The 25,847-nt window shown below is 38.6% G+C and overlaps 1 protein-coding gene across 1 annotated transcript in view; it reads right to left on the bottom strand.

Moving 5' to 3' along the window:
* Nucleotides 1-25,847, bottom strand: part of CLINT1 (clathrin interactor 1) — a 46,651-nt gene that overhangs the window by 8,656 nt on the left and 12,148 nt on the right. Inside the window, exons 2-8 of the mRNA XM_058035049.1 lie at nt 12,558-12,662; nt 11,793-11,889; nt 10,243-10,351; nt 9,219-9,383; nt 6,555-6,729; nt 1,452-1,695; nt 875-956 (exon numbers count right to left, since the gene is read on the bottom strand). Of these exons, the coding sequence (XP_057891032.1) occupies nt 875-956; nt 1,452-1,695; nt 6,555-6,729; nt 9,219-9,383; nt 10,243-10,351; nt 11,793-11,889; nt 12,558-12,662 (977 nt within the window). The remainder of the gene's footprint in view (nt 1-874; nt 957-1,451; nt 1,696-6,554; nt 6,730-9,218; nt 9,384-10,242; nt 10,352-11,792; nt 11,890-12,557; nt 12,663-25,847) is intronic.

Below are 25,847 nucleotides of genomic sequence, written 5' to 3'. Positions count from 1 at the left end.
GACTACAACAATGAGCCAAACTGATGAAAGATTTAAATACACTGTAATACAGAAGCTGCCATAGTTCTGCTTGAAATATGAGCAGGTTCATTCTGAAGTGGAAACATCTATTCTCAATGGGATCTTATTTTTATAAAAGCAAAAACATTCACACTGTATATAAAACAAAAAGGGTTTGAAACCTTTCTGCCCTAAGAATTAGGTAGAAAAAAAATCAGTATTGACTTGGGATAGTGGTTCTGATCCAGGATCTTAACTTTCATGGAACTGTGGTAACTGTGATGTAAAAGATCCTTTGTACTCTTACCAATCTATTAGGAATGCACTGAAATTTAACACACTCCTAAAAAGAAACTGCATTTTGGGAGCATAAGGGTAAGTCCATTGAAGACTAACAGATTTGCTATACATTTAGAGAGTGAAGGATGTGTTTTAAATGAGTAATTCAATTTTTAGGGAGCAATTTCCTTTTGGTTCTAGGGTTTGGATCAACCAAGTGCCAAGAGAAAATCAGACAAAAAAAGAAGTTTGCCATTTACCTCAGATGAAAGCTTCCATGAAGATTATCCATTTCCACCTGCCCAGCCTTTAAACTGCACTATGAGAAATGCTTGGATATGAATGGATTGCACTTGCTTTTAGAGTTAATTATAAATAACTGCATTACATACACCGTTTCTGACAGACTGATCTAGCAGTTAATCTTTGTGCTCCTAACATTTATTAGTCCCATGGAATAGCACACACAGTAGCTTGCTACAAAGGGCTCTTTCTAGGCAGTGTTACATTTTTTCAAGTATTCATTTCTCAATTTATCTACTTTATTCCAGCAACAAACAAGCTTCTCCTCAGAACTGGAACAGACCCCACCTACCTGTGGAAGCTGGCTGGCTGGCTCCATCAAACAACAGGTCCACCAGGTCATTAGAGGACTTGCTGCCAGAGGGGACAGCAGCCTGGAGAAGAAAGGACACCAGATCTCAACTCATGATGTTGTTAATCAATCAAATGACATTAAAAAGTTTTCTGGGGTTTTGAAGGATTTTGTTTGCTTTTGCTTTGAAGATTTGGCTTTAAAGCCAACAACCATGTGGCTAAAATGTGAAATCAAATACTGAAAAACTAAAGCTCATAGTCTCTTATAACTGAAGAATTTGGTAAGTTTTCAGTAAGCACGCAGCTTCATGGAATCTTTAACACTTCATGCCAAAATTCTCTTTGCTGTCCTGAATAGAGCAAAACATGCTAATGACTATATTTAAAAAATTCTCCACCTTAAAGCAATCACAATTAATTACAACTATACCGTTCCATAGACTATGATAAACAAAACATTTTTGATAAAACAGCTCCCTTGAAGGCTGCATTCCAAAACCTACCCTAAATCAGAAAATGGCTTAGAGGACAGAAGAAAACAGCTTCCAAAATGCTGTGCTGTCCTGCTGTCTCACCTTTGTCGTAGGCTGTGCAGGATGAGCAGCAGAGTTCTGCTCTGGACTTGCTTTGTCTCCTGTGTAATGAGCTGCTGCTCCCAAGTCAATGGTTTTGGAAGGATTTGCTGAGCGTTTCTGTCTGATGGTGGTAATTTCTGTAGCTTGTGCAATATGAATGTGTTTTGTTGTCACAGTCTCCTCTTCATCTTTAAATTCAGCTTTGGGAGATTTGCCTCTTCTAGATTTTTCCTCATCACTGTCACTAGAAAAACAAAAGTGATAGCACAGCATTCGTGATGGACTTCTCAATTCCTTGAGAGGACATTTGGCTTAAGCTACAAGAGTTTTGGTTACTGCAGTTTCTTGTACAACAGTTCATGATAAAAATGCTGCTTTTTCCTACATTTGAGAGAGGAACTGTTCCATCCTTACACAACACATCACACCACACAGCATTGCACCTGTTGTACAGAAGCAGTGGAGAAAAGCAGATTATTTTGTTAAGCATGAACTGCAAGTCCACGACAGAGGATAATAGGAAATCAGTGTTTAAACCCAGTACACTGAATCACCTTCTGACAGGAACTCCCCCACACATTATGTAACACTTCAGCAACTGAAAGTTAACTTGGCAGGTGTGCTCAGTACTTACACCGAGAGAAAGAAAGCACTGAACCATATTCTGTACTGTCTTTTGGATTTGCACAATTCCATTTGTATTTCAGCTCATTTCCTTTTCCAGGGAATCAGGCTTTCATATTCTTAGAGATGTTTGTGGGAACAGACTGCTTACACAATTATGCAATGCAATGTTACCATTAGCAGAGCACGCACAGTTGTTCTCAAAATGTAAAAGAACAAAAATATCACCCTTTTAGGCAAAAACTTTATAGATGTTGTTGCACACTACTTGATACATTTGTTATATTTTCTACTTTTGTATTTTAAGTCTTTCACAAAGAAAGCATTGGCCTCCACCACCAGTCATGTTGCCTGTTACAATCAGGATTTGTACATAACAGTGAGAACTGCTGTAGAGAAAGCTTAAATACATTGGAATGTATTTTGAAATTGTAATTCCCTTAGCAACAGAGTTGAAAGTGGAAGGGTTTTATATTTTAATAATGCATTAGAATACTAAAACTGAAAAATTTAAGAAAGGCTGTCCCTTTGTCAGAGGGAATGTGACAGTAACTGCAATATACTCTGGGGGGGAGCCTTTGTTCTCTGCTAACAATGGTGGCTTTTTGGGAACATGCTGCATGTTCCATTTCCTCTGTGCATGTTACCTGCTCACCACTGGGGATGGCTCAGCTCAGTAGCATCACTCAACACAAATGCTCACTCCCTTTTGCAATTCTTTTATTGTTAAAAAGATAAATTTCACAGCTGCTGACCAACCAGCAGCTTCTGACATTGGCTTGAGTCAGCCTTTCACAGATAGGGGAGCTCAAATGGCATCATTTAACTTGATTTTTCCAAAGCACTCCAACCCTGCAGTGTGAGCCCAGCCCTGCTACCCCACCTGTGTGCACAGAGGGGACCAGAGCCACATCTCCATTTGTGACATCAGGATTTTAACAGGAGCCCCCAGAGCAGAGGGATCTGCAAATTCTCATGGTGTACACAGGGCATCCACCCCAAGAGCCCTGGAGGAGGATGGAGGATGCAGCTGGAAACATCCAAGACCAGACAACACAACTAAGGCTCAGTCTGTCCATGTGTTGTATTTAATACCTGCCAGAGTCCAAAAACGTTCTGTGGGCTAAGGAAACAAGTGACAAGCAAAGTCTGATTGATAGAGAACTGCTACAGATCTATCTCACTAATGCAAGAATGAAAAAAGTCTTTGGTGATATACAGCAAAAAAAATGACTAAAGGCTCTGAGGAAAGAAATTAAGCACACATGCCAGAAAGGAGAATAAATATTACAAGATTCAATTTTCCATGACAACCTGTACTTCTTCCAAACTCTCTCAGGAGATCCACTTTTTATTTTTCTTTAATGGTCACATTAACAAAAAAAATATAAAATTACAGATTAATGTTTGCTCTAAGTGTTTACTGTGCTTAGTAAAATTGCAGTGCTTCATCTGAGAATTGCACAGAGAACTCAAAATTACAGCAATGTACCAAATAATTAAAAAACTTCTGCAAAGAAAGTATAGAATTACAACTTTGAGAAATCAAAGTATGGACACACGCTCTTTTCCTTTGCCTCAAGTTTTTGTAGTGAGAGTTTTTCTTTAACAACCTCTAAGAAAACAAAAACCATTTACTGAGACTAAGTTTATCTAAATTACACTCCAATATAAAAGTCATTCTCTAGATACTTTTGGTATCATAAAATGACTAAAAGTAGACTTTTAGTCATTCTTTAGAGTTGCCTTTAAACATGGCTGTTGCCTCCTTTCAGAGGAGCACTGGCAGCTTTGCTTCCTTTCCATTCTGTTACCTACATCAACCTTTCTGAGTACTGGTGAAACAAGGATTAACAGAGTTTTAAGAATTCTTAGGAAAAAAAAAATGCAGTGTTTCAGAAGCACCTCGGTGTGTCTGCAGGTAATTCAGAAACAAGAATTTCAGTGTGCAGTGCAGGACTCAGGACAGCAGCTGGTTTATTCACCTAAGAACTAACAAGCACTAAGAAAGAAAACCAGAGGCTTTCCCACCCCATGGGGTATTGCTTGAGGTTTTCACTATTTGCACAGGGATATATTAATGGAAAAAATTAATTTCCTCTATAATGCTGTTAGAATTTTTCATCTAAATTAAAAAAAGGCAGCAGACTTGGCTTCTCCAAATCTCACTGTGTAAAGCAGTTGCACTGAAATCTACTGTACACTTATTTTGTATCATTTAGCTGTCTGGTAAAGTTCTTATTTCCTTCAAGCACTTTTTTCCATCTAAGAAAAGTCAGAAATGCACAAGTTTGGCCAAGTTCTTCTGGTGTGTAAAGACCATGGCTTCCAAGCTTTATTGGCCACAGGTAAGATGTGTAAGACACATTTATTCTTTGTGCTTCAAGGCTTTTTATTGGCTTTACATTACTCAAGCAATAATGGTTTATAAAGTTATTAAGACTGAAACAATAGAACATAGCAGCACGTTTGCCAGCTGAGTGAGTATCACCATTTAGTCACTTTTCCAAGTGAAATGGCAATTTAATTGTTATTATATGGCAGCAGGCTACAAATTAGTCAGTACATTTTTGGCACTTTTTTCTACAAAAAAAATTGCTGAAGTGTGAAAACACAGAGATTTCACGAGGCATTTACAAAAGAATGTTGTTCTGAGCCTAAGTTATGATAATTAAAATTTTATGCCACCTTCAGTTTTAATATTTAAATATAGTATTTTGCTAATAGAGCATGCACTAAGGCATGTATTTACAGTATTCCTAAGGATATATACAGACATTCTATAACCATCTGTTCAATCTTCTTCTGATGGCTTCTGTAGAAACAAACCTCTTCACTCAAACCCTTAGAAAAAATCCTTTCCATGTGTTTGATCCCCATGCCAGGAGAAGAGAAAAAGAAATTCCAGGCTGGGATTTGAAGCAATGTTAGAGGAGCTGAAATGCTGCAGCCTGAATTCCTTCTTACAGCAGAATAACCTGCAAACACCAAACTGCCTTTGCTCATGTATGTCCCAAAAATTCCTCCTTTTATTCTGAGTCCCAAGTTTATAATTTTTATAAATTTTGAGACAAACAAAACCTGACATAGACCACAAAAAAATAGGAGAAAAATCAAACAGAAGAGACAAGGGTTACAAGAGCAAAGCAAAAATGTAAAATGTAATATTAGCCAGAGAAAAAGAGCAGTGTTATTTGGGGCAAAGATGTACAGTAGAGAATTCATCAAAATACACTGCTTTTGCTAAAGATTAGACTTCAGAAAGGACTGTCTAAACCACTGAAAAATATAAGACTTTACCCAGCATATGTAAGAGACAGTTTTTATTCCGAAATAAAAGAAGTAAGACAAAAAAAAATGTTTACTGTACAGTCCCTACGTGAAACATGGCTGGTGAGGTCTGCAGACATCATGGGACAAGTTGCTTTTGAAAGATAAGTACAGAAATGCACACAGAAATGTACCATTGTTACATGTGAATTGTTTACTTTTCTTCTGATCCCTTCTCTTTGTAGTCCATTGATATTAGGTTCTAAGAGGGAACCCTGATGTGTGCAAAGAATGCCAGTTTTATGTTTTATTAATGCCCCACCAAGAGGACCACAAGGGCTTTCCTCCAGAAATGCTGCCATTATTATTATTTTTTGTTTCCGTGCAAAATTGCTTTAGTTTTGCATCACACAGATGTTTGCATGTGGATTTTTATGTTCATATACATGTGTGCCTATCTAAAGATATTCTTGTAAAAAATATTAATCAAATCTCAGTGCAAATTTGATTTTTCAGTTGTTTCCCAAAAGGGAATTATTTCAATATACTTGAGCACTTTCTCTACAGCAATTTCAGATTCTGTTAAGTACAAACTTGATCTCCAGATAATTAAATTCAATGCACCTGTTGAAGTGTGACAGATGTTAAGTTCTTTCTGTAGCCAAAGCAGAGTAGACTTTCTCCCTTACTGAATAAATTTAATGACCAGATGTAAAACAAAGTATTTTCCTGAAAAGCCTCAACTGAAATTAACTTTTTTTTTTTTTTTAAGAAATCACCTGCAGGCTGTTCTTCCTGCGATCAGCTCAGGGAAGCAGCACTGTGTCAAAGGAATTTCAATTTTCTTCCTTGGCACTCCAGCATTCAGAGTGTGTGCAGCATTAAGTGGCAGCCTTCAGTACACTGGCACATGAGCACTGAATTGCTGAGACAAGGAAAAGCTTTGGATATTTCAGCCAAATTCCCTGCTTTGCCAGCAGCTGGGGCAGTAATGGAAGGCAGCCAAGAGCAGTTCACTACTGCCAGAGCCACACTGCTCCCTCCCCAAGGCCAGGGGAGCTGCAGAAGCCCAGGAAGCAGGTACTGAACCCAAATATGCTTCCCCCTACAGACAAAAAGAATGGCAGTGGATTGTAGCTTATATCCAGCAATGTCAAACTGCTTCCTAAGTCATCTCACAGATAAATTCAGGGTACAATAGCTCAGTACCTGCACCTTTCTGGAGAGTCCTCTCTATCTTTCCTTCGGAACTTGCTGATGGTGTCATCGATGGTGCTGCCAATCTTGTCACTGAGCTCCCCTAACTTGTCACTGAAAGGAAAAGTTGACTTTTTATCCCATTCTTCATCCCATTTGGACTTGGGCTCAGGATCATATCTTTCACCTGGTAAGACAAAGATAAGAACTATTAAAGGTACCCAAAAAAAGCCTGTGGCCTTTCTGGAATCCCTCTCAAGCCCCCCTGCCCCACACACCTGAGCTGTACAAGCTCACAGAGCAAACAAAGCTCCCCCAGCTGAATCAACTCTATTACAGCAAGGCACAGCATGGAATGCCCATCATGAAGTGGCAGGAATGAAGGCTCAAAGACTTTTGTTTATGGCAATGCCACAAGCTCAATGCCCAGCACATCAGGAGGCTGTTGGGCTCTGCTGGAGGAGCAGCAGAGGCAGGAGCAGCCCTGGCTGCAGAAGCAGCTGAGCAGGAAGGGCACATGGCGCTTCTGGAACAGCCCTTACTGCAGGATATTCCACTCCTGGCTGAGCTGAGTGATCACTGGGGGTTTTATACACTGACATTAATACACAGAAACACAGTACCAAAATACTGAAAGAATATGCATAATAACTTTTCATTTTCCACACTCAGCAATTAAAAAAAATTTAAAAAAATTTTAAGAGAGATGAAAAAAGAAAAGGCAGTAAACTCACCTTTTCAGGGGCCACTGGATACCCTGAACATTTTTCCTGAGCATTATTACCAAGAAATCAAAAACTTTTTTTTCTAACTTAGTATTCCAGACCTTGATATTGGTATTTTAGATTACAAACAGCTGCCAGTTTTACTTGAAATTAGCATATTTGTTGTACAATCCCATCAAGGAAGTCTAGAACACTGAAGAGTCTTGTTTGTACACACACAGCCAACTTGAGTTTAATTCAAATTAAAAAACCATTTTAACAAAGACTTTGCTATCAGAAGCACTGCACACTTCATCTTGTATTGTGATCTTGTATCAGATTTTCCTCACAAAATACAGGTGTATAAAGGAAACCAAACGAGCTCAGTTTCTACACAACATTCACAGGCAAACATTTATACTCTGGGCTATCATGCACATGCAACAAGCCATTTTTTATGCATCTTTTAAAAATGCGAAACAATAGTAATTTTTTTTTTACTTAGGCAGAAAGGCAGAAAGGAAGCACAGTGAAATAATCCCTACTTCAAGTTACAAACAAATGCTATTGCAGCTCTCATGATGTTCAAGGTGTTTTCAATTAAGCCATTTTAATAAAAAGAAAATTATGATTCCAGCACCATAAAGTGCAAAATTTGAATTATACTTATCTGATAACTTCATATCATATAGGGTGTATTTTCTTAGTAAAGACATAGGTGCAAGTCTCCAATGACATCTGTTTAGATCCATAAAACTTTTCCATTTAAGAACCTGCTACAAATCCATGAGATACTCAGTGAGATCTTTATCATTGGAAAAGGAGACACTGCTCAGAAATGTACTGCTGTTAAATTTTGCAGGAGAATAAAATGGCCTTATTTCAGTTTATGTCAGGCTCTCAAGCATTTTAATGCAGATTCCTTTAGAGGGATTTGCCTGTGCAATACAAATTTTTAAATTAAAATAGACACCAGCTAGAAGCTCAGTATTTTCAGGACAAAATAAACTAACAAAAAAATCTTAATAAAAGCATTTTTGTTTAAATAACTTGAATCTTCTTGATTAGAAATCTCACTGGGAAAGGGTTTGCTTTGTGCTGCAAGAAAGACTTTTAAAAAACCTTTACTCAACAAATGAAGGAATAATTCAAAACCCTTTACCACAAAAATTAAATACAAGACAGAAACTAGTCCTTTAAATTAAAAAACCTGAATGATACCTAAAGAGCACATGGAGAAATGATCCTACCCAGCCTAAAAGGATAGATCACGACTCTGCACAGAGAAGTCAAAAGATCAGTGAGAGAACAAAGGGACATGTACAAAAAGTACAAATACGGTGACTCATAAGTATTTCCTAAAAAGAGAATCACCACAATTCCAAGCAAGTAGCAAAGGCTAAAGGAATGTAATAAAACAAGAATTATCCTCCATTGGAAATTTTTAAACTACTTCGCATATGAGGAACAGGGAGAATGGAGAAGCAACCTGTCAAAAACAGGAGGGATCAAATCTAAGTGGAAGGCTCACAGATAAGAAAAGTAAAAAAGTCAGAAAGCATCAGGCAAACAGGTGAAGTTTAAGCCCTGCACAGCTACTACTGAGCTCTTACAGCAAACCCTTCTCTCAAAGAAATCAACAAACCAGAGCCTTGTGCCATTGGGACTTTGGTACTCATCCCTTACTAAAAGCAGCCAAGGATTTACTCAGGCCAGAAAAAAACACAGACTGGCAGCTGGATCATGGATGGCATGCTGGGATACATCAGATGGAAGCTCCAACAAAAGCTCAGACCCCTGGTACACACTATGAGAGGGACTGGGAGCAAGGAGTACTTGGTGCCTGTAAAGTCAGCTCTGACAGACCCCAGGAAACTCACACAAAATGCACAGATGCATTTCAAGGCTCCGAATGTGCTTTTGGGAAAGCAAAAGTGGATTGCAATCCTTGCCAAGGCAGCCCAGTACTCACTGTATCTGAACCCTCCGACACTGTCCGAGGACACCCCAATGTATTTGTCTTTGTTCTTCTTTGCTTTCTTCCTCTCCTCCCGCAGCCGATCGTCGTCTTGAGCAAACTCAACCATTTCTTTCACCTTCTGGCGGATGTTTATCCCCTGGTCCTTGCCATTCTCATCTGTCAGGTAATGCAGGACACAGATGATGGATGGAAGATGGGAGGGAAAAGGAAAATAGTAAGAGGCAGCAATACTGAACACCAAATTGATAAAAAAAATTGAATCGTAAACACAACGGTTTATGATTCAAAGATTTCGGGACTACTGCATGAGGTCCACTGCATCTCTTTAAAAGGGACTAATTAACAAAATTTAGATAAATGAGTTTGCACTGAATGGTGTACTTAAACATAGAAGAGATTAACAAAGGCTGAGACAGAACTTGTATTCTCCACTTGAACAATTTTAACCCCTCAAAACATCACTCTTCTTCCTCAGTCTTTTTAGCACAGTTTTTGCAAGTTTCATTGCAAGAACTCAGTCTCATGGCAGAACTGATTTTTTGAAAAATTGCTTTCGGTTGGGAAGTACTATAAGCTAAATGTGCTCCTTTCCAGCCTTTTTCACATTCAAAACACACACTGGCCTTGCTGCCTTTGCACTGTAAATATTATTTGGTGGGAGGAAAAAAACCCAGCTTCAAACAGATGTGTGTGTTTTGGAGCTCTAACCTTTTCTTCCCATATGATTAAAGCTATTCCTTTACGGACACCACAGGGGACCAGTCTCTAGTGCATATTTTAATATAAACCCCAACACTCATGTTGTGTTGGTTCTGTTGTTATTAGCCAGTCTTTTCTGCAAGTTCTTGTCTTCACTAATTAATACTCTAGGGCCCCACGTCTTGGATTCTGCACTCTTCACACAACTGGCAACAGTCACATTTTAATTAGACTGGGGAAGCTTCTAAGCTGGTTCAGGTGACTGACAACTCCAACTACTGTTTTAATTTGCTTATAAGATTTTTCTATTGCTCACCTACAAAGTGGTAATTTTCCAGGGATCGCAAATCATAAATGTGTTCTCTGGCACTTGTAACAACACGCTCTGATCCATTCCTTATGAGGTAAGCTAGGAGCAGCAAAGACTATAAAAATACAAAGCACCTTATGATTGCATGAACAAAAACTCTACCTTTCTTTTTTTGCAAAAACCCCAAACCTACCCCCCTCCCCAAATTAGTAAATACTAACCTTCCCTTTTTAAATACATGCTTATTATATGAGTCCCATAGAAACATTTTTTTCCTCACATCAATCTTTTGCTCTTTAGACAATCAAAATTGTATTTTTAAAACTTCAGCTTGTTACTACTAAATCACAGGTAGTTACCTTTATCAGCCACTGCTTGTTTTAAGATAAAGCAGTAGCAATTAAGGAGAAAAAGTTAACCTGAGAAATGAGGCATTTTCTTTTGCATCTTTTGTTCACAATTTTCCAATGGCTTTCACTGAAAGGTAACTCCTACAGGAATTTAAGAAGCCTTCTGCAGCATTCAATGGATATACAAAACTGCATTTCAGGACGACTTTAGACAAGTGACAGAACAAATGAAGTTTAAATAATAATTTAATTTCAGTTCTCTATGTTGAGGATTTATATCTAGAAAGAAATAAGGTTCTTTCTCTGAAGTAGTGCCTTTATCAGCTAAAACTATAATTTTATTTCACCCAATCTAAACCTGATAAGCAATTTCAAGAAGTCTTTATAACATTAAGTAGTTATGTGTGATAGCATTAAATATTAATTTCTATTGTACTTCAGGGAAAACAATTACTATGACTACAAAACATCAAGCACCTGTGAAAAACACAAACCATGCTTTAGAATTAATTGTGTCTTGCTAAAATCCTGGCATCAAGAAAAACACAATATAACCTAGTCTAATACATCAATTCTAAAAAAGGAGGTTATATTTGCATAATTCAGTGAACACTGAACACCACTTTAAGTGCAGCACAACACAATCTCAAGCAAAAAGTTTCTGCATGAAAGACAAGAAAAATGCAAATGACTCTGATCTTTTCCAAAACACAATTAGGACAAAAAAAACTGTCATGTAAGATCTGCAAGAAAATTTGGCCCACTCAAAGGTAAACTACAACTTTTAAAGCATTACAAATTGACAGAAAATTAAGATTAGTTTGCATTTTATTTCAGGTATTCTTGAATTCTGTCAAAAAATGTTTTCCTGATAGCACAGTAACTTAACATCTCCTTCTCATGGAGCTCATAGCAATTCCTTTGGGTAAATTGGAATTGTGAGCACTAGTCTAACACCTGAATAGCAGCAAAATGGAATTGCTCTGTTGTGTTCATTAAGTAACATCTTAATGTGCTTCTAAACCCAGAAATTCTGTGGGTTTTTTTATACACAGCATTTGAAAAACACCTTCAACTTCACCAACAGAATTATAAAACATTTAGGGAAGAAATTCTATGTTGCTAGAGGAGAAAGTGCTGTAGGATTATCTGAACAAGAACTCCACCAGGACACTGCATGAGCACCAAGCCCTGATCCTTACACACCTTATAAACTCTCCTCCAGTTCTTTTTGTTGTCTTTCAGCATCCGAGTCCACAGCATGTTCATGAGCTCTGGAAACTGCTCGTACATAAACGTAGCCCTAAGGAAGGGAACAAAAGCAGCACAGAAATGTCGTTTGCCCGGGTTGGCCACAAGAGCCTGTTCACACTCGGGGCTGGCAGTAGATGGCAGGAGTGATCTAAGCCCAGCCACATCGGGCGACATTAAAGGGAAAAAGCTGTCCCTGTTTTAACTCCTAGATCAGTTATTTATATCCCAGGACTACAAAGGAAAAGAGTAATTCTAAATATCTGAGGTAGTAAAAGAACCTTCACTAATTTGTAATGAAAATAATGCTGAATATGAATACCCTAATAACCACTGCAACTGATCAAACACAGAACTTCCAAACTTATTTTAACAGAAAGAAAATGCTCAAGGAAGAATTCAACATGTTTTGCTGTTTTTGTAGAAGCTACAAGAAAGTGCTTTGAAAATAAATACTCCAAAAAAATCAGCTATATGGAAAGAATTCTGAAGATACATAAATTAAAAATCAAGAATTTAAAAAATACAGGGGCTTCATTTTTTGTTTGACAGTTTTCACTACATTCTATGATTATGCATTAAAAAACTTAAGACTTTATTTACAGCAACTTTTGGGCATTATCAGTCTGAATACCACAGAGTTGATTTAGCATCAAATTTCACATTCTTATATAAAATGTACCTTTCTTTTCTTCATCACTGAGTCAAATTATCACTTACTTGGCAATCTCTCCCATGAGTTGCCCTGAAGGTCCCCACGGATCATCATTGGTTGCTTCTCGAACCTTAGACTCTATTTCTGAATAATTCATAACCACATTGGTGCTGCAAAGGAAAAAAAAATTCACACACATGAAGATTAGCATCAAAACTGAGAAACACATGAAAACTTAATAATGACACTAGTGCAGATCTCACTTAATGAGATACCTCTACAGAGTGGGAAAGAAAACAGCTTTAGTGCACAAGTTACCCTGAGGACACTATACACCACATTTAAGTTATCTTTAAGAAGGTTTTACTATTCTATTAGTCTTCAAGAATACAGATGAGAAACTGGGGATTACATTACAGCTGGATTCAGTCCAGTAAAAATGGCTTTGGGTCAAATTAAAATGCAAACCAAACCACCAGAGTCAAAGCTGATGGCTTCTGCAGTTAGGTAGGGTTTGCTTACAGGTTTGTAATGGCACAGACTTATTTGCAAGAGGACTTATAACTCAATCAGAGGCACTTTTTTTGGAATGATGTTACAAGACAAAATCAAGAACATCAGTACCAAACAGGTGTTAGTCAAAAAGTAACAAATAAAAAAATCACATGGAAGACTAAAGTAAGGGAGATGAGATTCACTAGAAAGTCTGCTTCCTAGCTTGAATTTAATTAATTGAGGGAAAACAGCCAAGGAAGCTGCAGAGCACTCAGTTACAATTACAGCAATGCAAATACTGCAAGGAGCTCGGGCTGTCTCTTCAAGAGGTCACAGAAAAGCCTTACTGTGATGTTAATATTAAAAGAGTAAATATGTGATTTCCTCTTAATTAATCCTTAAAACAGGTAACATCTGAGCCCAGCAACCTCCTTTGTGTCCCTAAAAGCATCCAGATGTGTTTGATAACAATAATTTCCCTCATCTTCTAAGGTGAGTGAGCAGCCCAATAATCTCACCCATAGTGGGAACATCTGAAAACCTCTCTGCTTCTGGAGCACCAGGAGTCACCCCAGCAATGAGATCAGCAGTGACAGGAGAGCTGCTGGTCTCTGCTCTGCCTTCATACCTGGACTGTACTCAAACAACACATTTACACCTAGCATGTCACAAGTTTGAAAGCTTACTTAAAAGTACATCATAACTGATTCAGAAGCTAAGAAAAACCCCTGTGAGTTTCAACACAAACCAATCCACAATGACAAATTAAGTAAACTATAAGAAAGATCTAATGATTTATAATGCAATGTGGAGAAAGCATTTGTTGCTTAAGAACCCCTTCTGAACATGAATGACCTAAAAGGAGAAAAAAAAAATCAAGATGCTCAATAGTCATCCCAACAGTTATCCCCCTGTCCATGTAGGAGTTTGCACAATGCAGCATTCAAGCAAATCCTGCTCAATTTTATTTGGCATAAGGACAGCAAAGATCTTGGAACTGGGAGATATAAACAGCAGAAACAAGAATGAAATCCCCTCAAGTCTGAAAGGGGACACAGAAGGTAATTGTTAAAACAGAATAAAATTTCTGGACTTAATCTTGGATTCTCAGCATGAGAATTCCTGCTGTCAGATCCTGATGTATGATTTTATTCAACTTTGTGTCTAAAGAGAGCATAAGCTACATGACTGAATAAATAATCAGCAAGCTCCCAGAACCTATCTATATTACAACAAGCATGTAAGAACACAGCAGCAGTTTGGAACAACAGTAATTAAGGTTTTACAAATTCATTTATGCTGAATACACCTCAAACTTCTGTTTCTGATATTTTATTTTTTGTACATACAAATGTAAACCAAGCCCATCTTTATTTCCCACATGTATGGAAAAAACACAACCCCAAAGCTCCAGGATTTGCAGCTTCCAGCACACTGGATCCCTTGTCCAAAGCAAGGAAAGGCAGGGAAATGAATGGAAAGGTCCTGCTTGTTTTTATAACCCCTCCTTCAGCATTTGTTGAGAGACTTGATGGAGACTTGGGAGGGGGAAGCATAAAATGAAGTATTTCCTTAATTTCTTAGAGCAAAAAATTAAAGAATAGACAATGCTTGAAGAGATGCAAACTTAGTGTACAAAAACAAATGGCAGCACTGGCTATGCAAGAGCTCAGGGCACGTGGCTAAAGCAGCAGCAGGGCTGGAAGGGGGAAACGGAAGGAAAACAAGGGAAATTAAGTAATGCCAAGAGAAAAAAGGTGCAGTTAAGCCTCTCTAAGTACAGAAACATACTCGACTTCTAAACCTCTCTGCAGAAAAGTTATTGTTCTCAGCAACTAGGAGAAAGCTCTTTTTTAAATGCCAAGCTGAGATCTAATGGAATGAACCATTCCAAACCAAAGCATCTTAGAGCCACATTTAATTCAGGAACAAATGTAAACTTCAAGGAGAAAAAAAAAACCTCACTGTTGTATAGTTTGGCATCATTCCAGATCACTTAAAAATAACCATTTCTAAAAAGGTGGAAATACAGTTTTATTCTTCCTTTCCCATGTTTTCTATGGCCCTCATTCCCTGCCCTACCCATGATTCCTGTGACCTTTGCAGCAAAAAAATAATTTATGTCCAGATGTGAAGGGAAAAAGTGACTAGCTTGATTGCCAAGACTTCCTGTGATTGATATAAATTTAATATCCGAGGACACTTTCCGACACCAGGGGGGGCTCTCTGATTAGTTTATCCTGGGCAGCTTCCAGGGAATCGTGCTGGATCGCATGGAGAGGCTGCTCTGCAAACAAACGGCCCTGAACGGCCGGGGCTGACAGAAAGGAACTTCTCAGGCAGGGCTGACAACCCCTTATCTGCCATTCTGCATCTGAGCCACCCCAAATCTTCACCGAGACCCTGCCCCACTGCAATCTCGTGACAGGAACATGTACAGAAACTTCTGACATGCACAAAGATACTAAACAGCAAAGTGTATTTTGAAAGTTGCATTCAAAATAAGGGTACAGCAATAAAGGGGTTGACATGGACATCACAAACTGTTACATTCTTCTGTGTCTTACATTTAAGTCTATTAAAACAGATTAATGACAACAGATTCTTTTTACTCTTTATTGTTCCCTTCCCAAGTGATTTCAGTATAATTTTCTTTTTTAAGAAATAAAATTGTTTCCAAAAGCCAAGAGAGGGCACTGTCACATCTCTATGGAACAAGCAGTGAGCAAAATGCTTTTAATTTTCTTGCAACTTTAAATGTTTGCATCTTCAGTTTACAGCAACACTGAGCAGGTAGCTCAAGTCTGAGACTAAATTCCTCTTAAGTGAATAAATGGACATTGCTAATAAAGTCAGTGGGTAATAGCTGTAAATACCTGACTATTTTCCAACTGGGTCCTAGTGGATTACCCTACAGTGTGCTAAAAAACCCAAAAAATAAGAGGGGGAGAGGAGAGGGATGTGAAAGGGGAGAGCAGTACTGAACACATCAAGGGTATAATTTGAGGTAAGAATGATGTTTAGCTGGTATTAGGGAGAATAGGCAGCAAGAGGGGACAAGAAGTTCTGTACCTCCTGATACAAAACTCAGATCAGAGGATCTGTGAAGGTACAAAAGGTCCTGCAGTATCTGCCACTTCAACATTTACAGTTGCAATAGTCTGAGAGCATCTCAACTTTCAGGCATGAAGAGCATAAAAATCCCACGGGTCTGAGATTTTCCTCAGCACTTTTCACTGAAAGAGGGAAATGAAAGGCAGCTTGTGGATGTCCTGCATGAAAACAAAACCTTACAGACTGCAGGAACCCTGCACAGATGACACACAAACCAGGCAGACTAAGAGCAGCCTGGTCTTCCTGCTCCTTATCAGCAGATACTGAATGTAACCCACAACGAGGACAGAAATGCACATGACCACTAGTAAGTGATAAATGTATCTGCAGAAAACTTCTATTTGTGTTTCATTTCAACAGACTCCAACAGATATATCTGCCTACTCTGCTCAGGCTTCTGATTTTACACATGAATCAAGCTGTGTTGCTCATGCCCATATTGATGGGCATGAGGTATATTCTGCTCTCAGTAACATATTAGTGCTTCATCACCATTAGTTTTTCTTTTTCCCCCTATAAAATAGTCACAAAATAATTACTGAAAAAGAGGGTTTTTTTCCTATTCCAGACTAAGAAATTATTTTTAAAATTACTTTTGTGCTGGCAAAGTAAAATCATTGTACTTCCACCCAAGATGCTAGTAAAAATTAAATAAACACTATATCCTGAATAGAAATGTTTGTTTCAGAGTGAAGATTTTTCATTGCTCAGGACTACAAGATTCTCTACAGATTCATATGCTGTAACTGAAGTCAATTATCTGTTAGGAGATTACAATCACTTATACACAACTATAACTGTACTGCTTCCAGTAATGGCTTCCAATTGGTAACATTACAATTAGTTTTGTTGTGCCTGAACTAATTATCCACATCAATCATTGCTGCTTCCAAACTAAAAAAGAATTCTACCCCAATTCTCTCTACACCATACACCTTGAATCAGAAACTCTTTGGAAACATGGATGTGGGGACACAAGGCTCTGCATATAGTCAGCAACATAAATGGAAGAGTATTTCCTCAGCTAATTACTCTACTCTAAGATTAACCCTCAAACAACATTTCATAGCAATGATTTAAATACACTGCCAGCAAACCTGCTAAAGGACAAGATGCAACAATTTTTGTTTATGAGATTGAACATTTTGATGAGAACTCAGGATGCAGCATAAAGCACTAGAAGGAGTAAATACTCCACTGCCCATGGCCTTCCTTAAAGAACATCACACAGAGATTTCCACTTCATGCTCCCTTCCCAGCATCTCTTTTATGTTCCACATTTTTCCATGGTCAGTGGTGTTCTGTTCCCTCACCACACTGACAATACATTCAAGTGCATGAAATCACAACTCATAAAGGAAGCTCACAGGTTATGGGCAGATTTTGGGAGCAATGTTCTTGGATAACTATTCCTAAGAAAATAATTCATTAGGAAAGAAAGTGTTATACATCAAATTTTCAGATCTTCAAATATCAAAAACACTCAGCATTTTGTATGAATGCTCAAATACCAGTAGTTTCTTAAACATGCAGAAACCTTTGAACAGCATGTGCACAGCTAACTTACACTCAAGAAAATAGGCACCATGAGAAAAGGAGGTATTTATAGACTAAAGGTAATGAAAGAATAATAAATATCTATCCATCCATTCAGAATGGAACTTACTTGAAAACATATTCAGGAATCAGAAAGCCTAACAGATCTTTGCCAATGTTCCTGCACAAATGCAAGAAAAGCCTTGACTGTGCCCTGGGGTGAGTCAGAGCCTCCATAGAGGCACGGGCAGGATTAGAGCTGCCATTGATGTGGGTGGCATCACCCAGGGCACAGGCACAACTCTGGGCATCACATCCACTGAAGATTTGTGAAATGCCAGGTCTAATCTTATGACAACTAAAATAACCAGAAGCCACAGAGAGGGGACATTACAACAGTTCCTTTATAGTGATGATAAAGGTATTGGATTGGACAGGGTGAGCCTAATTAGAAACACTTCTCAAGCCTCTGGGAAGCTGCCCACTGTGCTGAGGGACTCGGCTGCAGGAACAAGAAACCTGGCTATGCACTTACATTTTTTCAATGTATATTTCAAACCAATTACAATATCATGTATACATGGGACTCCTATGTGCATAATATTCTGCCTTTAACTATTACACCAAGGACACCTCTGGATTATGCACCTTCTGTTTTCCTCTTTTTTAATTTTACAACTGGGAACACTAAAATACTAAAAGCTGACATGAGAAACTTTGTACATCTTACCACCATTAACAGTTTCCAATGAGACACCATTCTGCAAATATCTGCTTAAGGACTAAGCACAGAAGAATAAAAATTCAAGCTTTACTCATGTGTACGTACCATACCTCCAGTATGAACATTAATGCTATTCAAACAAACAGCAATACTAAAGAATTTTTTTTAAAGAATTTAGTCTATTAGAGCAGGCAGGGTCTGGATAAACAGAGGAGGAGATGCTCTGTTAGTGTACAGCACTATGAAGTGTGGTGCCAAAGTCTTACAAGAAGCAACTATTTTAACCTTTTGTTATTTAACATGCCAAAACAGACACAACATGATTTTATCTTCTGAATAACATGTTTAACATTATCCCTTCAATAGTGAGTCTCACATACTAATAATTTAATCTCATTCTTTTAGTAATTTTGTTAGCAGCTTCCTTATTTTTAGAAAGTCTTCCCTGTGTTTCCTGTGACTTTCACAGTGAATAAAGGCAAAGCACACTCTAAATTTGGTCCTGACAGAGCAGATGTTACTGACTCTGAACCAAATCTTATCACTCAGTTGGTGATGTTGCAAAGGAGACCATCACAGTAACATTCCACATCGACAAACCCCAGTAAGGAAACTATTCCACAGCTCTGGATCTAAAACTGAGTGGGGACTGCGTTATTCAACCAGAAAGGTTCATAAAAGGCATAAAATAGTTAAGAAAACATTAAGTTACAGCACAAGGAAGTTTGCTTGAACTGAATAGAGAAGAACACACGCACATGGTTCATTTATTTACCTTTCCTATCTCCACCTAAACATCCCACCAGTTCTATGGAAAGGCACCCAGGTGACAACTGCAGGTGAAGCTCTGAACAAAGGCAGCAGTAACTCACACCTGGGGGCTGGGCCAGCTCCCTGCCCCTGCAGTTTGGGAACAACCTTTGTCTCCCAGCAGCTGATTTTCCCAACAGCTCCCTCTCACTGAGAAACCACAGTCACCCACCAAGACAAGAACCACGAGTGACTGCTCACATGACCCATGGCACATGTTTTAGGAGTATTACCCAAATGCAACAGCAGCAATTTGTGCTCAGATTTCCCAAAAACCATTAGAGGGGCTGACAGCTTAAGGCAAAATGACACTAACATAATATAGAGCTGCTTCTAGACATTTGAGATTATAGCTGTATTTGTTTTTTAAAAATATGAAGTGATTGAATGCACTATATAACGAGCCAAGTGAACATTCACCATCTGGAGAAGAGACAAGGCAGGCCCTGGCAGTATTTTCACAATACAGTTATCTAGAAGACCCCCACCCACAGACACACACGTAATTAAGATGAAGCCCTCAGAGAGGAGTGAACACAACCTCATCTCACCATTTAACTCCTGTGAGTCATGCATCTAAACTATTTTTAGTATCTAGATTAAAAGGTTTCTGTAAAGGAGGGGTAGAAATAGAGGGAAAGCTTTCTGAGAACGCAAAGCAGCTGCTTTAATGTTAAATGATCTTTTTTAAAATTGTGTGCACAAGTTAGTTTCAACTACTGAGAACACACAGTAAATAAAAAAGCTACACAACTTGCCTGAGTACAGGATACACCTCCCCCACTCCCAGGTGTAGGAATCTTGGCATCTATTAAACTGTTAATTAGTTACCAGAAACACTTTTGCCAATTAAAAAAATCATTTAATACTTATCCATCTGGGCATGAAATACTTTCAAGAGAGCATTAGAATCAGTGAGCTAAAAAAGAACTGATCCTGACCTCCACAGCACTGCCTCCCAAACCACCAGAGGCAAGGACATGGAGCAAGCAGCACCCCACAAGCAGGGGCAGCACCCCACAAGCAGGGGCAGCACCCCACAAGCAGGGGCAGCACCCCACAAGCAGGGGCAGCACCCATCAACTCCACTTTTTTCTGTGAGCATCCTTTCCTTCAGGCTCTGAGGGATTCCAGATGATCACTGGTCCAAACCTGTGATCCACAAGCTGAAAGGATTTAATACAAAGGCAAAGCGAAAAATGCATTTCAGGATCAGATTTAAAAATGCATTTTGGGATAAGATTTCACTACCCTATGACATTGTCACTTGTTATCTCAGAGAGCTCACTGTGCAGACTGGCTCACAGACAGAGGACATCATTTATCCACCTGTTATCCCAAACAATACAATGATGTTCAGGAATCTATGCACCTAATGCTATTAACAATTATTCAGAGAAGCCATTCCAAATAAAGATGGGGCTGCTCTTCCCTTCAGTGAACTCATGTATTCCATCTCAGCCAGCCTCTCTCCCCTTGCAGGGTGAAGACAAACTAACTAAAAAACATGTAACAAACTTAATGCATTTTCATTTTGCTCCTGTCAGTAATGTCACTTTTGTTATAAAACATGCAGCTTAGATTTAGAGCCTTACAGATAAAACATATGGATACCAAATAGGAAGCCAGCAGTCCACATTCTACAAAGAAACAGATGGGGACCCATCTGCCAAAATGTCTGGAGAAATACCTCAGGTTACAGAGAGGTAACAGCACAGCATTAGTGCTGTTGACCGTTTGAAGTTTTTATTTTTCAGCCATTCCTCAGAACCATTACAAATATGACTCCAGCCAGTTCAGTCCATGAATGCCAGGTATTATTGCAGACCTTCTGTGCAAGGAGCAGTCACACTCCTCCTGGCCAATGATACAATCTCCATTATATACTGTAGGATATGAAATACATTTTCAGCTTTTCAAGTTCAGTTTCATAATTTATGTGGCAGATGTGCAAGGCAAACTGCACAGAAAGAGATAAGCCAAGAAAAACATCCTGATGGCCACGAATGAATTACAACTTGTGGGAGGAAGGAACTATAAAGCTATTTCCTGTGCCTTACAACTTCTGATCACAAAAGACTACCAAGTAAACAAAATAGCCCCAAATCCACCACACACACTGTCAAAAAGAACAGTGACTTTAAAAATTAAATTGCAGCCTGTTAGAGAACTCAAACCTCTCACTACAGAAACCAACACTGCACCTTACTAAAATCTTCCCTTTCAAAGTTTCCCCCTCTCAGAAGTTCCCAACTGCAGAATGCTATACCCTAAAAGGTTTTGTAATCTCTTGCTACAGCTGAATTATTTTTTGCAGATGTTGGGAACATGAAGCATGGGAACATGGCAGTTTTAAAGTGTATTTGTGCAAGGAACAAACACTTCCTCCCCCACTTGATTTAAGACTGATTTCACCTCTCCTACTGCAGATTCCCTGCAGTATGTCAGTGTTAATACTTTCATACTCTTACATAAAACAATCCCTTGTGGTTCACCAACAGATACATGGCTGCTTTATGTATCTTATTATGCGGTAGTAAATAACTTCTCAAACTCATCAAGAACTTTGCCATGTTGATAATACTAATTGTGGGTTTGAATCATTATACAAAGTGTACTTTTCATTTAAAGTTCAGACCCTTTTCTTTATTTCCCCATTTTTAATGGGAAATTTTAATTCCAAACGTCCACCCTCAGTTACCATACCCTAAACTTCACCCATTATAGACTATCTTCCCTTCAAATGCATTTCTGCAGCTCCATTTTTGAAGGCTTAATAGTGTTGTCATTTTATTATACTTAATTCAAAAGCATTCTTTAAAAGGTAACTTACAAAAATAAATGCTACACTTCAACAAGTAGAATGAATCAAAATATTTCCTTTTCATTTACATAGTAAGACCAGCATAATAGTATTTCTACTTGTTTTCAGTATTAGTTTTCAGGTCACATTTTTAGTTGAAATTGGAGGACAATTACACACAAAGCATTCTTGTGACAAATCCGATTAAACTTAAGCATGAAAACCAATTTCACAAACAAGTGGGAAAAAAGCTGCCACTGAGGCCACACTTGCCACTTTGGTGGGACAGTGACACACTGAACAGTAACTCTGGTTTTGACCCAGACACAAAAATGATGCTGGTACTGCCCTGTGCAGGTTTTCAGTCTCCTTGCCTCTTATGAGCTTCCATCTGGCACAGCAGATTACAGTCACTGCTTTGCAGCTCCTATTCCTGTGGATTTAATCTCTTCCAAAGTTCAACAAGCTATGGTCACACAAGAGCAGCTGCATAGTCCAAAAAGAGGTGGGCACATGGAATTTGTGTAACCTTTTGTAACTGCAGAACTAAACAGACTTCCAGATGCATGCTGTGACTCAATTTGCTATTGCTTAATCCTCACACTTATTTTGCCACTCTGCTCCTTACACTTCAGCTTTTTTCTTCTGTAACAAACAAGCTGCAACAATTTAAACTTTTTTTTTTTTAAGACTTAAGTACCTCTCGTTACAGAATTCAGACTGCACTTCAAGAGTCAGGAAATGCCATCATAAATTTTCCACCACGTGATTTACCTTTAAGTTTTCCCTATTTGTGATCCAGTCAGGTAACATGACTCCTACTGGAAACAAAGGTTTAATCAAATAGGACACAGTGCAAGTGAAATCTAACAGAAAAACCACTTCGGTAGAAGGCTTTTTGTATGACTAAAATACCAGCACAAAAATGTCAATCCCAATAAACCCTGGTAGACCATTACAACATAAAACTAGAATTTAAATACATTATTTTAGGGGAAGAGAGACTGAGGAACTTTTACACATAGTTTACATTCTCCAACCAACTGTGTTTCTTAGGGTTTTGTAGCATTTATGTAACTTTGAGTGTAACTTTCCCTGAAGATAAAAAGCTGGTTTCAGATATAAAGCTGGTTCATAAAGTGTGGCCTAATTCCTCCCCAAAATTAGTATCAAGTGCTACTTCCTTCCTTGTAGGCACACAGAATTGAGAGACCACATTCAAGCCCACAGCTCAAGTATTTTATGAAATCTTCAGCACATAAAGAGACTCACAAGTACTCCCAGTCACTGAGTTTTCAGGGTTAGGGCACAATATTTTGATGCTGAGAGAAAAATATTTACAAGAAGAATAAGGTCCTCTCCTTCTTTCAAAACAACAAACAAAAGGGACAGAAGTTTTCAGAAGACAAGGAAGTTGTAGCTATGCTCAGCATGAGGCACCAGGGAGCTTTGAAGCTGTACAACTCCAACTCACTTGTGTACCTCAGACTTCCTATTGCTGACCACAAAAAATTTTGAGAGTGACCTTGAATGGAGGCAAAAGATAGGGAGGAGAAAGAAAGAAACCAAACCACCAACTTCACAGTAAAAATAATACACAGTATTATGTAGGCATGACACTCCACACCCTCCCAAATGTTCCTCCCAAATGTAGTGACTTCTTAAGGAAGTACCTCAAATTTTCAGAATTTCATAAGATGTGGCATTAATGATTTAAGATGATCCCCAAAAGACATCAGTGCTTTGGTAAGTACCACTTTCCCTTTACACCTCCTGCAGCTCTGTGCTCTTTGTAACCATTCACTCACTACTCATTTAAAATGTGTTCACCAACAACTTCACACCAGTTTTCTGACACCATGAAGAGCTTGTACACGTTCTAAGCCCACAGAAATGCACCAAGTGGCCAAGGAAACCTCCTGATGCCATACATGCTTGAAGTGTATTAGCTGAACAGTTTCAGGTAGGAGATTTTACTTGGAAAAGCAGGAACATTGCATGGGAGTCAGTGCACCTGTGAACAGCACAGATCCATTCAGTGACATTAATCACAATGAACTCTAAATAATCCAGATTTTCCCTACTCAAAGAACTGCTTTAATAATTTGTCAGTTGACAGAGTCTTTGGTGAGGACAGAAGAATGAACAGGCAGTTATATGGAGTTTAATATTGCCAAAAACCAACACCCAACATTAATGGGCCATGCTTAATGATCCTTGTAGTTACAGCTATCCATTCATTGCAAGCTGAGTACCATTAAAACATTGCCCTAATTCTAGATTTATTACAAATTAAGCATTGCTCTAAACACATGCTTGCTGTTCCACCAGGGAGGGCTGAAAAAAGTTTAAACAATGCAGGCACTGCAGCTTTTAACACACAAACTGATCATTCTCTGCTGCCATATCACCACTTTGGCACTGTGACATCCCAGGCACCCCTGCACTTTGCAGCATCTATTTCTTTCTGTGATCATTTCTGAGACATAAACCTGAGTACAGGTAACTCCTATAAGCCAACAGCAAGCACCTGTTAGAAGCTCTTTGATCAGATTCAGGGGCAAAGTACAGAACATGAACAGGTCAGTCTGGAGTCCCACTCTGCAAGTGCTGCCCTTGTTACCCCCCAGAGCTCCAACTCCTACCAGCTCCTCTCCCTGGCCCTTCAGGCCGCAGGCAGCCAGGGTCAGACAACATCAACCCAACTGCACATAAATCACACACACTGAACACACCAAACCTTCTACAACACAAGCTGCTCTCTATCCCCAGCACCCAGACTGCTGTGAAGGGCCTGCAGCTTCCTCCTGCCTTTAACTAGACAGCCATGACTCTGTACAGCTCCCCATTGCACCTGTGTGGTAGCAAAGTATTGCAACACATTCCTAGGAAAGCCTGGGATGTGTCTCATCAACACAAGCATGGTCCAAGTAGCAGGTGAAGCTGATAGTGGAACCCTGGAAAAAGTTAAAGATAGAATCTAAAATGTTAGGCTTTGTGCTTTCCCAGATCAACTGCACCTGTGTAAGCAGTAGGATAAATTATATAATTGTTATATGTGATGATTGTTTAGTAATTAAATGTAATTATTATATAACCATAAGAAGAATAGTGAGAAACTATGTTGGAAATTCAGAGGGGGGCTAAATTTATGTATACAATAGAACAATATAAGTTTAATAATTAACATGAAAGTTATGTAATGATAGAGTGTAAAACATGATCATTTCAGGTGTATGGTCAGAGTCAGATTTGGGTTGAATATCCCCCAATTCCCAGAGCTCTTAATAAAAAGCACCGCATACAATCCCTACATGATTATGTGTTTTTGAACGCTAACAAAGCAACTAAACCAGAAAACCTTCAACTGCACTTTTAATATGGCCGTGTGCCCTGGAAAATGTCCTAAGGCTGAGGCAGAAGCTGACCTGCACTTCTGAGCAGGAGAAAGGAAGAGGAAACAACAGTTCATACCAAATAATCAAATTGCAGGTTCATAAGCAGTTGTTTCCTTCATTTATGCAAATGTCCTGCAGTGGAATTGCTAAGCAGGAGGTATTCAGGAGGAGTGAGATCACTACCTTTATCCTGGCTATTATAAAGTGAAGTGCATTTTCATTTACTAAGCTTACTTCTAAGCTTACTGGAATTAATTCTACAGTTGCTATTGTTTACAAAAAGACCCAAAAGATGCCTCAACATCAGATTCCAGACTTTTTATTTCTGGAAAATAATCAAAATAAAACCAGAAAATGAATACTGATGTCACTACAGAGAAGGTGATCAGCTTCTCTTCTCAAAATTGGTTCCTTTCAGTCTGCTTGTTTGCTATTTGAAGCTGAAAACAAGAATTTTCCCATTATTCCATGAAGA

This window comes from Melospiza georgiana, chromosome 15, assembly GCF_028018845.1.
Source record: "Melospiza georgiana isolate bMelGeo1 chromosome 15, bMelGeo1.pri, whole genome shotgun sequence".
Taxonomy (NCBI): Eukaryota; Metazoa; Chordata; class Aves; order Passeriformes; family Passerellidae; genus Melospiza; species Melospiza georgiana.
Note: the sequence above shows the minus strand (reverse complement) of the source record. Positions and strands in the feature narration are given on the sequence as shown.